This window comes from Rana temporaria, chromosome 2, assembly GCF_905171775.1.
Source record: "Rana temporaria chromosome 2, aRanTem1.1, whole genome shotgun sequence".
Classification (NCBI taxonomy): domain Eukaryota; kingdom Metazoa; phylum Chordata; class Amphibia; order Anura; family Ranidae; genus Rana; species Rana temporaria.
The window spans coordinates 461,383,576-461,398,602 of record NC_053490.1 but is presented as its reverse complement, the minus strand read 5'-3'; the positions used below and the strand labels follow the sequence as shown (position 1 = coordinate 461,398,602).

The window sequence follows — 15,027 nt, the reverse complement described above, 5'->3', positions numbered from 1 at the left end:
TAGCGGGGTGCTTTTAACCCCCGCTAGCGGCTGAATAAAGGGTTAAAAGTGGCACTGCCGAGGAGCTTCCCATTTATTTCAATGGGAAGGGGCGCTATAGGAGCCGAATATACACCGCTCCTAAAGCGCCTCAAAAGAAGCTGCTTGCAGTTTTTTTGACGTCCTGCCAACGCAGCGCTCCAGTGTGAAAACACTCCGGCTTTCACACTGGGATTGCAGATGAGGCTTTTTTCAGGCGCTGAAAAACACCTCCAGTGTGAAAGGGATCTAAGCTTTGACAAAATCTAGAAGCTGATTGGCTGCACCAGTTTAAGTAAATCCCCCCCAAACTGCGTCCAGACACAGGAGCCCCGATTAAGAGTAAAAACTCGGATGAGAGGTTACCTGCAAACAACAGTGGCAATAGATTTGTACAGGGTACAGATATGGCCACTGCGGTTTGCACATGCAGCTAGATTCTCCACCAGCAAGTATCACAGATTCTCACAGGCGGGACACCCATGTGAACAAAGCCAAAATTTTGTGTTCAGAAGCATGCATTTGAGCAGCACTTCAAAGCCCTGCCCTTAAAGTGGTTGTAAACCTCATACAGGAAATATGAATAAAGCATATCCCTCTATAGTATGTGCATGTTTCATTAAGAGCACTAAGTGTCATTTCTGTCTGCTATCTGTATGAATCACTTCTGACAAATTTTCCAGTGTGCTGTGTGGAGGGGGTGTGTCCTTTCTCTCCAATCAGCTCTCAGAGCTCTCCCCACTGAGCTCTGCAGTGTGTAACTTCAGCTCTCCTCCCCCTTTTTTCTGAACCCTCAGACAAGCTTTGTAATTCAGCAATTTGAGCATATGTAGAGAAGAGAAGGCTACAGATAAACAGATACAACTTATGTAGGAGGATTTGTTTCATCTCTGGGTACATTTGGGTACAACGTCGCACAACCGCGCAATTGTCAGTTAAAGTAACGCAGTGCCATATCGCAAAAAATGGCCTAGTCATGAAGGGGAGAAAATCTTCTAGGGCTGAAGTGGTTACGCTATAGGGATGCAGCAAAAACATAAGGAAAGAAGAACGCACAGGCTCATGGTGCAAATAATGTCTGTTTATTGTAGTATAAAAGGGATAAAATCAATACACACACAAGCATGGGCGAATAATAACCATCAAACAATTCCTATAATAAAGAACCGTGAACAGGGTCACATCCGGGGCCTGAGGAAGAAGGCCACGCCCACTGAAACACGTTGTCCTGGTAACCACACAGCATCCCGTCAGCTTATTCCATCTGAGTTCTCCCTGGACCAAGTGTCCAAAGCTCTCTCCTGACTGGCCGGCCGTTCCTGGAGTCAGGGTTTGACAAATTTGCTTGGAATCTAGGAGCCAGCTAAAAAACTTAGGAGCCAGAAAACGCACCCCGTCCCGACGAGCTTGCGCGCAGAAGCGAACACATACGTGAGCAGCGCCCGCATATGTAAACGGTGTTCAAACCACACGTGAGGTATCGCCGCGATTGGTAGAGCGAGAGCAATAATTCTAGCCCTAGACCTCCTCTGTAACTCCAAACATGCAACCTGTAGATTTTTTTAAACGTCGCCTATGAAGATTTTAAAGGGTAAAAGTTTGTCGGCATTCCACGAGCGGACGCAATTTTGAAGCGTGACATGTTGGGTATGAATTTACTCGGCGTAACATTATCTTTCACAATATAAAAAAAATGGGGATAACTTTACTGTTGTCTTATTTTTTAATTAAAAAAAGTGTAATTTTTTCCCAAAAAAGTGCGCTTGTAAGACCGCTGCGCAAATACGGCGTGACAGAAAGTATTGCAATGATCGCCATTTTATTCTCTAGGGTGTTAGGATAAAAAATATATATAATGTTTGGGGGTTCTAATTAGAGGGAAGAAGATGGCAGTGAAAATAGTGAAAAATTACATTAGAATTGCTGTTGAACTTGTAATGCTTAACTTGTAATACCAACGGCCACCACCAGATGGCGCCAGCTTACATATCTGGTGGTAATAACTTGTAATACCAACGGCCACCACCAGATGGCGCCAGCTTACATATCTGGTGGTAATAACTTGTAATACCAACGGCTCACCACCAGATGGCACCAGCTCACAAAAAAAAATTGCCCCCCTTCCAAGCCAAGTCACCAGGACCCTATTTCTAGTCGCCATGGCGACCGGGATTTGTCGAGCCCTGCCTGGAGTCATTAAGCGGCTCGCTCGCAGCCTGTCAGCAGCTGCTGGATGAGCCATTGTCTGTAAAGCCAGTCCATCCATCATCTACCCGGGCGCTTGGATGTGACCCTGTTCAGGGTTCTTCATTGGAGGAATTGTTTGACGGTTATGATTCGCCCATGCTTGTGTGCGCATTGATTTCATCTCTTTTATACTACAATCAACAGACGTTATTTGAACCACGAGCCTGTGCGCTCGTATTCCCTTATGTTTTCACAGCTATCAGTTTTCCGCTGATCACTGAGCTGCAAGGAGTGTGGTGTCCGATAGACTTTCATATTAACTAGGGTTGTCCCGATACCACTTTTTTAGGACCGAGTACGAGTACCGATACTTTTTTTCAAGTAGTCGCCGATACCGAATACCGATACTTTTTTTAAATGTGTCCCCAAATGCAGCCATGTCCCCCCCCATATGCAGCCATGTCCCCCACATATGCAGCCATGTCCCTCTAGCCATGTCCCTCACATATGCAGCCATGTCCCTCTAGCCATGTCCCTCACATATGCAGCCATGTCCCTCACATATGCAGCCATGTCCCTCTAGCCATGTCCCTCACATATGCAGCCATGTCCCTCTAGCCATGTCCCTCACATATGCAGCCATGTCCCTCTAGCCATGTCCCTCACATATGCAGCCATGTCCCTCACATATGCAGCCATGTCCCTCTAGCCATGTCCCTCACATATGCAGCCATGTCCCTCTAGCCATGTCCCTCACATATGCAGCCATGTCCCTCTAGCCATGTCCCTCACATATGCAGCCATGTCCCTCTAGCCATGTCCCTCACATATGCAGCAATGTCCCTCTAGCCATGTCCCTCACATATGCAGCAATATCCCTCTAGCCATGTCCCTCACATATGCAGCAATGTCCCTCTAGCCATGTCCCTCACATATGCAGCCATGTCCCTCTAGCCATGTCCCTCACATATGCAGCCATGTCCCTCACATATGCAGCCATGTCCCTCTAGCCATGTCCATCACATATGCAGCAATGTCCCTCTAGCCATGTCCCTCGATGCGGCGGCGCGATGCGGCAGCAGCGGCGGGGGGGGGAAAGTATTCTATTTAGGTATCGGGGGTATTTGCGCGAGTACGAGTACTCCCGCAAATACTCGGTATCGGTCCCGATACCGATACTGGTATCGGTATCTGGACAACCCTAATATTAACCACTTCAATACCGGTCATGTTCACCCCCTTCCTGCCAGGCCAATTTTCAACCTTCAGCACTGTAACATTTTGAATAACAATTGCGCGGTCATGTAACGCTGTACCAAAATGACATTTTTTATAATTTTCTTTCCCACAAATAGAGCTTTTCTTTGGTGGTATTTGATCACCTCTGGCGGTTTTTATTTTTTGCACTTTAAACAAAAAAAGAGCGACAATTTTGAAAAAAAAACACAATATGTTATACCTTTTGCTCTATATATTTTTTTTTAACTAATATTTTTCTCAGTTTAGGCCGATATGTATTCTTGTACACATTTTTTGTAAAAAAATAAATAAAATCGAAATAAATGTAAATTGATTGGTTTTCACAAAAGGTATAGCGCCTACAAAATAGGTTATTGATTTATGGTATTTTTATTTTTTTGACTAGTTATGGTGGTGATCTGCGATTTTTATCATGATTGAGACACTGCGGCGGACAGATTGGACACTTTTGACACTATTTTGGGACCATTGACATTTATACAGCGATCAGTGCTATAAATAGCCATTGATAATTGTATAAATGTCACTGGTAGGAAAAGGGTTAACAATAGGGGGGCAATCAAGGGGTTAAACTTGTTACCTAGGGAGTGATTCTAACTGTGGGGGGGGATGGGACTGAATGGAGGAGGAGACCTATTCCTATAAACTAGGAATACACAATCTGTCTCCTCTCCCGACAGGACGTGGATCGGTGTGTTTAAACAGTTCCTGCTCTGCCACGAGCGATCATGGCCGCCGGGCACGCGCATCGGCTCCTCTGTGATGCGGCAGGCACCCGCGTCGCCACCTATACCGCCGGGAAGCCGAGGACGTCATACGGTGCCCCGCCCTGGATGTGAGATCCCATCTGCAGTTGTCATATGACTATGGGCAGGTATTGAAGTGGTTAACTTTTCCATTGATGAATTCCTTGGTCAGTGTGTTCCTGGTTTGGACTCCATGGCCCAGATTCTCGTATCTCGGCGTAAATCTCCGCTTGCGTAACGTATCTCGTTTACGTTACGCAGCCGCAAGTTTTACGGGCAAGTGCTTTATTCACAAAGAACTTGCCTGTAAAGTTGCGGCGGCGTAGCGTAAATCCTCCGGCGCAAGCCCGCCTAATTCAAATGATCCGGGTAGGGGACGTGGATCATTTAAATTAGGCGCGTTCCCACGCCGATCGTACTGCGCATGCGCCGTCCCTAAAATTTCCCGACGTGCATTGCGCTAAATGACGTCGCAAAGACGTCATTGGTTTAGACGTGAACGTAAATGGTGTCCAGCGCCATTCACGGACGACTTACGCAAACTACGTAAATTTTTACATTTCGACGCGGGAACGACAGCCATACTTAACATTGGTTGCCCCTCATATAGAAGGGGCAACTTTACGCGTCTCAAATCTAACGTAAACGTCGTATCTTCACTGCGTCGACCGCGCTTACGTTCGGGAAATCGCGTATTTTGCTAATTTGCATACTCGATCGGGAAAACGACAGAGGCGACACCTAGCAGCGAAAAAAAAATTGCATTTAAGATCCGACAGCGTAAGAGCCTTACGCCTGTCGGATCTAATGGTTATCTATGCGTAACTGATTCTAAGAATCAGTCGCATAGAAACGACGGCCCAGATTAGGACTTACGACGGCGCACATGGCGTTGCGCCGTCATAAGCCCTTTCAGAAGCTGGGCCCATATGTTTTGTTTCATTTTTATAGGGACGCAGCCAATGTACAAACACAGCCACAGGTCCTAATTTGACAGGTGTGTGGATGAACGTGGATGGCCCCAACACAGAGTGCGCATTCGGGACCGCTCATCTGCACACCTGTCAAATTAGGACCCGCGGCTGGGTTCATACATCCCCATAAAGTAACAGGCGACTCCAGCTCTACAAACCGCTCATTCACACTCTATGGGCCACAGAACCTGTGTAAGCCCTACATTTTTTTCATTTGTTGCAATTTGGAAGGAGGCAGTGGCTGGTGTTACTAGTTTTTTACTTTTAATATTTTTTTACAATGTTTTTCACCTGCCCTGTTGGGAGGCTTTAGTGATTTATCGGGGTTCTTAAACAGAGCCCTGAAGACTCACTTTAAAGAGACAGAAAGGGACTCAGGGAACACATTCCCCAGAAACTTCAGCTGCACTGGAGATGAATGAACAGGAGACAGAGGCTTACAAAAAAACTGAAGCAAAGTATACAATTTACTATGCTTCAGTTATGAATGAGCACAGTGAGTGATCAGTGCCAATTGCTCATTGTGGTCAGAACAGGAAGGGGTTTGTAAATGAAATTTACTGACCCCTTCCACGCTCTCCATCCTGAAGATCCCTGCTCTGTGTGTCCGCAGCAGCTGGCAGAAGGGGAGGAAAGCCGCCAGCGCTGTGTGGACGACATCAGCTGGGCAAATCAGACAGGAGGGAGTGATCAGTGCGGTGGGGGGTAAGAGGAACCAATCCGGTCTCTGTACAGCAGCTGAAAGCACTGGGAGGGAGAGAAAAGTCTAAGCAGTTTTTCAGCTACTGTACAGAAAGTCACACGGGATCACCTACTCTAATTGCCCCCCCCCCCCCCCGATCACCCCCTCTCCAGCTGTGGAAGTTTTCTGTGCGCTTGGGGAGCGGTGCAGAAATCTGCAGCAGTGTTGTAGTTTTCCGCACCGCAGGTAACAGCAGCAGGGACGGGGCACATAGAAAACCATTTTTTTTTGTGCCCTTTAGGCCTCATTCACATTGGAGTGACGGGTCATACAATATGACGGGTCAAATCGCATGACAAGTCGCACCCTGTCGGCACTGACCATGAATAAATGGATGTGCCGCTGACTTGGCGATGCCGCATTCATTTAAAAAAAAGTAGATCCTGCACTACTTTTGGCGATTTTGGGTGCACTTTGAATAGACATCTATCTGTACATACACTGATATGCGGCTTTGAAATTGTGCGATTTCAGGTGAAGTCACACGATTTCAAAGCCACAATTAACGTGAACGCGGGCCAACGGAGCGCTGCATTCTTCTATACAACCAGCTCTCTGCTTTGTGACCCAATGCGCATTTATCATGCGGTTTCCTGCCCTTCTATAGGCCAGTAGAACGCAAGGAAAAGCAGAAAATGTCAGACAGGTCGCTCTCTTTTTTTTTTTAGAATGCAGCGCTCAGATGTGAACGGCCTCATGGCAAACTATGGATTTTTTTCTGCGCTGTAAACGCACATGAATGCACACAGGTGCGATACGGACCTTAACCCAGTGTACCCTCCTGATCTACAACCAACACCTACGGCAGGTGTAGGCAAGCCGAGGCACCTCCAGCTGTTGCAGAACTACAATCCCCATCATGCCTCTGGGTGTAATTGTAACTGCCAGCCTTGCAATGCCTCATGGGAAATGTAGTTCCATAACAGCTGGAGGGCCCCAGGTTTCCTACCCCTGATCTACAGATAAGGAGAATTCTATGACTACAGAACAACTATGAGGGGTGACGGCCAAGCTGCAGGTGCCTGTCTCCTGTGTCCATACCTGTGGAGCAGCACAGCACAGACAGGGGGCGCTGTTCCTGCAGCAGACCGAGGATAGTCGGGGCAAAGAACATACACTCATCGTCCGGGTGAGCGATGAGCAGTAGAGGAGCCCGCACACCCCGCAGAGCCCCCACCGGCCGCCCGGACAGCACATCTCTCCAGTGGCTGCACACACACCACAATACAGAGAGCAGCGCAACCAAACCTAAGGCCAGCATCCCCGAGACTGAGTGCTACACCTATACCGCTCCGGCTACAAACAAAGCGGGAGCAAATAGGTTCCGCGGCTTACTAAGCCGCTCAGCTCATAGTGCGCATGCGTTTCCTCACCTTCAGCGACTGATTGGATAAAAGGGAAGTAACAGGATTATGTAGTCACCTGTCAGTCCAGGCTTCTCAGTGACATTGAAGTACAGTGTAATCAGAGATGGGCTTACACACTGCCACTTCATTTCTTCCAGTTATGAGCACAAGTAAAGCAGGTGTAAACCCAATAACTAAAACCTTGCAGATGTTCATGTTGTTACAAAATGTATTGTTAAATTGGAGGTTCACCCTAAAAAAAAAATTCTAACATTACATTCAGCATACTAACGACATGTAAAATATGCTGGTATTTTTTTTTTCTTCTCCGTGCATACCGTTTAATTGTTATTTTCGCCCAGGCTTACGAGTTCTGATTCCCGCGGGACTGGGCGTTCCTATTGAAAGCTTAGCTGATTGACGTCTGGTGAAAATCTTCCCATGGCGCATAAGGCCCCTTTCAGACTGGGGCGGGAGCCGCGGTGGCTGTATAACGCCGCTAAAAATAGCGGCGCTATACCGCTGGGATTGCCACGGGAATCAGCCGCTAGCGGCCGATAAAGGGTTAATACCGCCCGCAATGCGCCTCTATAGAGGCGCATTGCGGGCGGTATTGCAGCGGTTTCCCATTGTTTTCAATGGGAAGGAGCGGTATACATGCCGCTCCTCTCACCACTCCAAAGATGCTGCTGACAGGAGATTTTTTTGTCTCCCGCCAGCGCATCGCCTCAGTGTGAAGCTTTCACATTGAGTCTGCAGTGAAGGAGTTTTTCAGGCGGGAGAGCAGCGCTATTTTTAGCGCTGTACCGCCTGAAAAACTCCTCAATGTGAAAGGGGCCTTAAGCGTGTCACCAGTTTTCCGTAAATAGCCAGTCTGCGAGTCTGCGCTATACGGCGCCTGCGCCCGCCGTGTACAGCTGACTGCGCAGGCGCCATATAGAGCCGACTCGCAGGTTGGCTATTTACGGAAAACTGGTGACGCGCTTTATGCGCCATGGGAAGATTTTCACCAGACGTCAATCAGCTAAGCTTTCAATGGGAACGCCCAGTCCTGCGGGAATCAGAACCCGGAAGCCTGGGCAAAAATAACAATTAAACGGTATGTACGGAGAAAAAAAGAAATACCAGTATACTTTACATGTCGTTAGTATGCTGGATGTAATGTTAGATTTTTTTTTTAGGGTGAACCCCCGCTTTAATATTTATAAATCCGCAGCTTTCATTAAAGCGGAGGTCCACCTTTAAAAAATAAAAAACAAACAAAAAGGCTACAAAAAAAAAATAGAAAAAAATTAAAATGATACTTACCAGAAGTGGCTGTTACTAGGCAGATCTCCTAATCTGCCACTTCCTTGTTTGCGGTGGTCTTCTTTCTTCTCCTCCTCATGCTGCCTCCTGGGAAATGGGGAGCGGTGTCTTCTGGGACCTTGTGTGTGTCCCAGAAGACATCCGCCAATTCACATAGCGCTGCACAGCTCTCACAGCCGCAATGCTTCACTTCCTGATTCCCTCATCGAGGATGGCGGCGGGGCAGCCAAGACCCGAGCGATTGCTCGACATCGCGGGCACCCCGGACAGGCAAGTCTCCTTATTAAATACAGTGTTTGCAGCTGCTGACTTTTTTATTTATTTTTTGAAGCCGAACCTCCGCTTTAAAATGATGCTTGGTGATCCTGCCATAAAGATCCTTGTTCAGCTACTTCATGTTAAAGGTTGACAACACTCTATCCTTGTCTTCCATTTGTACTCCTGCATTGTAGGCTCCCTATGGAAACAACACACACCATGCGGACATGATCAGCTTGTCACCACGAGGAAACCTGCCCTAAAAAAAAAAGCCACACAGCCATTCCTGGAGGGCATATAAAGAGGAAGTGGCTGCAAAGAATCTGTGGAAGATCAACAGCACTGAGATACAGCAAAGGATTAAAAAATAACTATTTTATTCTTTGAATTTTTGTTAAGAGTTACTAAACCCTCAACAGTTATGCCGCACACACGACCACTTTTCACAATGTGAAAAATGACATTAAAGCGGAGTTCCGACCACAATTAGCATTTTTTAAATGTATGTCCTTTCATCCTGCGTTTTTATAATATAAATCCGGTCACTTACTATTTTACAATCCGCCGCCGATCCGCATAGATATTCAAAAAAGATAGTTTATAAAACTATATCTACACCGTTGTCATTTTGCTTGTGGGCATTGTGAAGCCTACAGGCACTTACTTCCTGGAAGTCTTGGATGGGGAGTGATAATTGGACAGCGCACTGCATCCTGGGAAATGACGACACACATTTCCCAGGAGCATTAGAGGGAGATGATGTCAGAATCCGAGGTGGTTTCAAAGGCAGATTTCGTGGGACCGCATAGCAACGGGCATTTCCAGATGAGTAAAAAAAAAAAAATTTTTTTTTTTCTTTTTTAGTCGTAAGCTAAAGTTTAAAGCAAAACGATCGTGTGTGGGCTCCAGAGCATTTTGCGACGTTAAAAATGGGCATTAAAAATTTAGAACATGCTCAAAATTTTCATGTCGTTTTTCACGTTGTCGTTTTTAACGTTGTAAAAAATGGTCGTGTGTAGGCTTTAACGACGTGAAAAAAATGTGCATGCTCAGAAGCAAGTTATGAGTCAGAAGCGCTCCTTCTGGTAAAACTAGCATTCGTAATGGAGATGGCACATTCGTCACGCTGTAACAGACTGAAAAGCGCGAATCGTCTCTCACCAAACTTTTACTAACACGAAATCAGCAAAAGAAGCCCCAAGGGTGGCGTCATCCAAATGGTATTTCCCCTTTATAGTGCCGTCGTACGTGTTGTACGTCACCGCGTTTTGCTCGAGCATTTTTTTTTTCACGATCGTGTGTAGGCAAGGCCGGCTTAACAATAATCGGGTTGAAAAAAACTTAGTTTTTTCTAGACCATTAAAAATGGTCGTGTGTACGCGGCATAAGACCCCTTTCACACTGTTAGCCTCTTTTTGACACTTGCTGTTTACAAGTTAAAATCATTTTTTTTGCTAGAAAATTTGTATACTTTTTTGACTTAAAAAATAAGACAATAGTAAAGTTAGCCCAATTCTTTTTATATTGTGAAGGATAATGTTACACCAAGTAAAATCTCCATAGGCAACGGCTAATCACTTGCCAACCGGCTAACGCCGATATACGTCGGCAGAATGGCAGGGCTGCGCAAAGCAACGTACCTGTACTTGCTTTAAATTTGCCGCCATGTGGGCGCACATGCGCCCGCCGCGTGCTTGGTGATCATGCCTGCGGGACCCGCAGACTCGATGTCAGCCGGGTGCCCGCGATCGTGTCATGGAGCTGCAGAACAGGGAGATGCCTATGTAAACAAGGCATTTCCCTGTTCTGCCTAGTGACAGGACAGTGATCTACTGCTCCCTGTCATCGGGAGAAGTGATCACTGTCGTGTCACAGTAAGCCCAGCCCCCGCACAGTTAGAATCACTCCTTAGGACACACTTAACCTCTTCCTCGCCCCCTAGTGTTTAACCCCTTCCCTGCCAGTGTCATTTACACAGTAATCAGGGCATTTTTATAGCACTGATGGCTGTATAAATGACAATGGTCCCAAAATAGTGTCCGATGTGTCCGTCATAATGTCGCAGTCATGGTAAAAATCGCTGATCGCCACCATTACTAATAAAAAAAAAATAATAATAAAAGTGCCATAAAACTATCCCCTATTTTGTAGACACTATAACTTTTGCGCAAACCAATCAATATACGCTTATTGTCATTTTTTTTACCAAAAATATATAGAATACATATTGGCCTAAACTGAGGAAAGAAAATGTTTTTTTAGATATTTATTATAGCAAAAAGTAAAAAATATTGCCTTTTCTTCAAAATTGACGCTCTTTTTTTGTTTATAGAGCAAAAAATAAAAACAGCAGAGGTGATCAAACACCGACAAAAGAAAGCTCTATTTGTGGGTCATAGATTATTCAATTTTCTTCCCTTCCCTTTATTCTCTGACTGTGTTGATGGGGAATCTCTCCCACAGAGTCTTCCCTGCTGGCAGAACACAATGATTAGTGTTGCCAGCTATAGCTAGTGGCATTGCTTGTTCAGGGAAAAATCCAATAGGTTGGTTTTACATAAGTCAATCGATAGCCTGCCTTGTGTACAACCAGGGTGCCCATACACGGATCCATTAGGTCCATGTATGGCTGGGTTGAGTTTATTTTATTTTTAAATCAATACAAAGGACAGTACTTTTATTTAATGAGAAGTGTACCTTGTACACTTTTAGCTAGATTCAGAAAGATTTACGCCGGCCTATCAGTAGATACGCCGACGGAACTCTGAATCTATGCCGTCCTAAATTTAAGCGTATTCTGGAAACCAGATACGCTTAAATTAGGCTAAGATACGAGCGGCGTAACTCTCCTACGCCGTCGTATCTTAGGGTGCAATATTTACGCTGGCCGCTAGGTGGCGCTTCCGTTGAGTTTGGCGTAAAATATGCAGATGCCTAGATACGCCGATTCAGAAACGTACGTGCGCCCGGCGCATTTTTTTTACGTCGTTTACGTATGTTTTTTTCCGGCGTAAAGTTAGTCTAACAAATAGCTGGCCTAGTCAATGTTAAGTATGGCCGTCGTTCCTGTGTCGAAATTTGAAATTTTTACGCTGTTTGTGTAAGTCGTCTGTGAATGGGGCTGGACGTAATTTACGTTCACGTCGAAATCAATACGTCCTTGCGGCTTACTTTGGAGCAATGCACACTGGGATATGTACACGAACGGCGCATGTGCCGTTCCTAAAAAACGTCAATCACGTCAGGTCACCACACATTTACATAAAACACGCCCCCCTTATCCTCATTTGAATTAGGCGCGCTTACGCCGGCCCCATTTACGCTACGCCGCCGTAACTTAGGAGGCAAGTGCTTTGTGAATACAGCACTTGCCTCTCTGATTTACGGCGGCGTAGCGTAAATACGATACGCTACGCCGCAATAAAAATGCCCCCGGGTACCTGAATCTAGCTATTTGTTTAAGCCCATGTTCACATGTCAAATCACCGGCTATTACTGCCGCGGTGCCGCTAAATCCTCAGTCCTCTGCCACCCAGGCCCACCCTGTATACCCCAAGATCAGTAATCTTCCAGTGCTGCGGGTGTTAATATAAGCTGCTGACCGTGTTATAGCCACTACTAAAGAGTGCTGCCTATTTCCAGCCTTTCCACCCCTCCATTCATAGAAGGTGAATGATAGCTCCCATCAATGAAAAGCGTTCTATGAATGGAGGATGGGAGGATAATTGAAAGGTCCACCTCCTCCATTCATAGAGCGCTTTTCATTGCAGGAAGCTATAGTAAAGCGCCTATGAATGGAGGAGGGAGGGGCATAAGGGCAGGCGTAGTTGGCACTTTTGACTAGTGCCTGTGACAGGGTCAGTGGCTGTATTCCCCCCCCCTCTCCCAACACCAGAATATTACCAATGTGGGGGTATGTGGGGTGGCATAGGACTGAATATATACCAGAACAAAGAACACTTCTCATTAAATGTAATTACCGTTCCTTGTGTTGATTTAAATAACGTTGGCATTAAAATGTAATTACAGTAAGGTGTGAAAAATAATCAAAATGTATTACAAATGAACAAAAAGTCTACAACAAATACGCATATAAGCAAAGAGAAAAGATTAATCTCGTACAAGGTAAGTAAAAAGGAACTGGCACTAACCACCTGAACCTGAGCACATGAAGCAAGGTTACGCAGGCACATGCAGATCCTAGCCAGAATAATAAGGGACAATGACATGCCGCAGATAATAAGGGACAATGACATGCCGCAGATAATAAGGGACAATGACATGCCGCAGATATTAAGGGACAATGACATGCCGCAGGCTTGCTGTGAATAAATAGTATGCGTAGTGTATCTTTGGCGGCGGAATTTAAATCGGCGATTAGGGGGCGGGTTTCATTTAAATGAAGCACGTCCCCGCGCCGAATGAACTGCGCATGCGTCATTCCGAAATTTTCCCCCGTGCATTGCGCTAAATGACGTCGCTAGGACGTCATTTTCTTTAACTTAGACGTGAGTTACGTCCATCCCGATTCACGGACGACTTACGCAAAAAAAAAAAAATTCAAATGAAAAGCAGGAACGACGGCCATACTTAACATGGCAAGTCTAACTATACGCCGCAAAATACCAGCTTTAACTATACGCCGGAAAAAGCCGACTACAGACGACGTTAGAAAATGCGATGGCCGCGCGTACGTTCGTGGATCGACGGAAATAGCTAATTTGCATACCCGACGCGGAAAACGACGAGAACTCCACCCAGCGGGCGCCGAAGTATTGCATCTACGATCCGAAGGCGTACGAAGCCGTACGCCTGTCGAACCCAGATGCCGTCGTATCTTGGTTTGAGGATTCAAACTAAAGATACGACGCGGGTAATTTGAAAGTACGCCGGCGTATCAGTAGATACGCCGGCGTACTCGCTCTGAGGATCTGGCCCAATGTTTATAAAACTATGTCCACACCGTTGTCATTTTGCTTGTGGGCATTGTGAAGCCCACAAGCACTTACTTCCTGGAAGTCTTGGATGGGGAGTGATAATTGGGTAGCGCCATGCATCCTGGGAAATGATGACACACATTTCCCAGGAGCATTAGAGGGAGATGATGTCAGGATCCTAGGTGATTCCAAAGGCAGATTTCGTGGGACCGCATAGCAACAGGCACTTCCAGATGAGTAGAATTTTTTTTTTTTCTTTTTTAGGTCTAATGAGCACAATATTGAAAAAAAAAATTTGGGATGGAAACTCCACTTTAAAGACAAAAAATAATGCAGCAGGGCTGGAGTGTGAGAGAAGGAAGCAGACAATCAGTTCAGGTGCTGAAAAGAAGCATTAAAACAATGTGCAAATTGATGGCACTATATAAATCCTGTATAATAATAATAATAGGAGAAAAAAGGAGTGACAAAGAGATAGGCTCATCACTCTGCTGCTTATGCTGTCACTGTCCAATCAAACTGGGGTGGGTCTAAGATGACTTGGGCTCAGAGGAAGTGGGTTAAAGTGCTACTAAACCCACAACAGTAAAAGCAGTCTGTATATACAGTAAAGCATGCTTGCTATACGAACCTAAGGGGTTAATTATGCGTATTGCTGTAAAAAAAAAGTCTGTTTGATACTGTCTTCTCTGATCCTCTCCTTTTTTCAGGCTGGGTTCACACCTATGCCAATTGGATGCGGGTGTCCTCACATCCAATTCGCATAGCAGGTGAATGTGACTGGCTCTCTATGGAGTCGCATATCTTCGGGCGGCTGAGGAGCGCACTGCATTCCATTGTGAACCAAGACTTATGCCGCGTACACACGATCAGTCCATCCGATGAGAATGACCGTTTTCATAGGTTAACCGATGAAGCTGACTGATGGTCCGTCGCGCCTACACACCATCAGTTAAAAAAACGATCGTGTCAGAACGCGGTGACGTAAAACACAACGACGTGCTGAAAAAAACTAAGTTCAATGCTTCCAAGCATGCGTCGACTTGATTCTGAGCATGCGTGGATTTTTAACCGATGGTTGTGCCTACTAACGATCGTTTTTTTTACCATCGGTTAGGAATCCATCGGTTAAATTTAAAGCAAGTTGGCTTTTTTTTAACCGATGGTTAAATAACCTATGGGGCCCACACACGATCGTTTTTGACCGATGAAAACGGTCCATCAGACCGTTGTCCTCTGTTTAACCTATCG

General features: G+C 45.8%; 1 protein-coding gene across 1 annotated transcript in view; it reads right to left on the bottom strand.

Moving 5' to 3' along the window:
- The window catches only part of PIGL (phosphatidylinositol glycan anchor biosynthesis class L), a 231,771-nt gene extending 224,539 nt beyond the window's left edge, over nt 1–7,232 (bottom strand). The window contains exon 1 of the mRNA XM_040338623.1: nt 6,969–7,232. Within this exon, the coding sequence (XP_040194557.1) occupies nt 6,969–7,188 (220 nt within the window). The 5' untranslated portion in view covers nt 7,189–7,232. The remainder of the gene's footprint in view (nt 1–6,968) is intronic.
- Between the last annotated feature and the right edge of the window lie 7,795 nt (nt 7,233–15,027).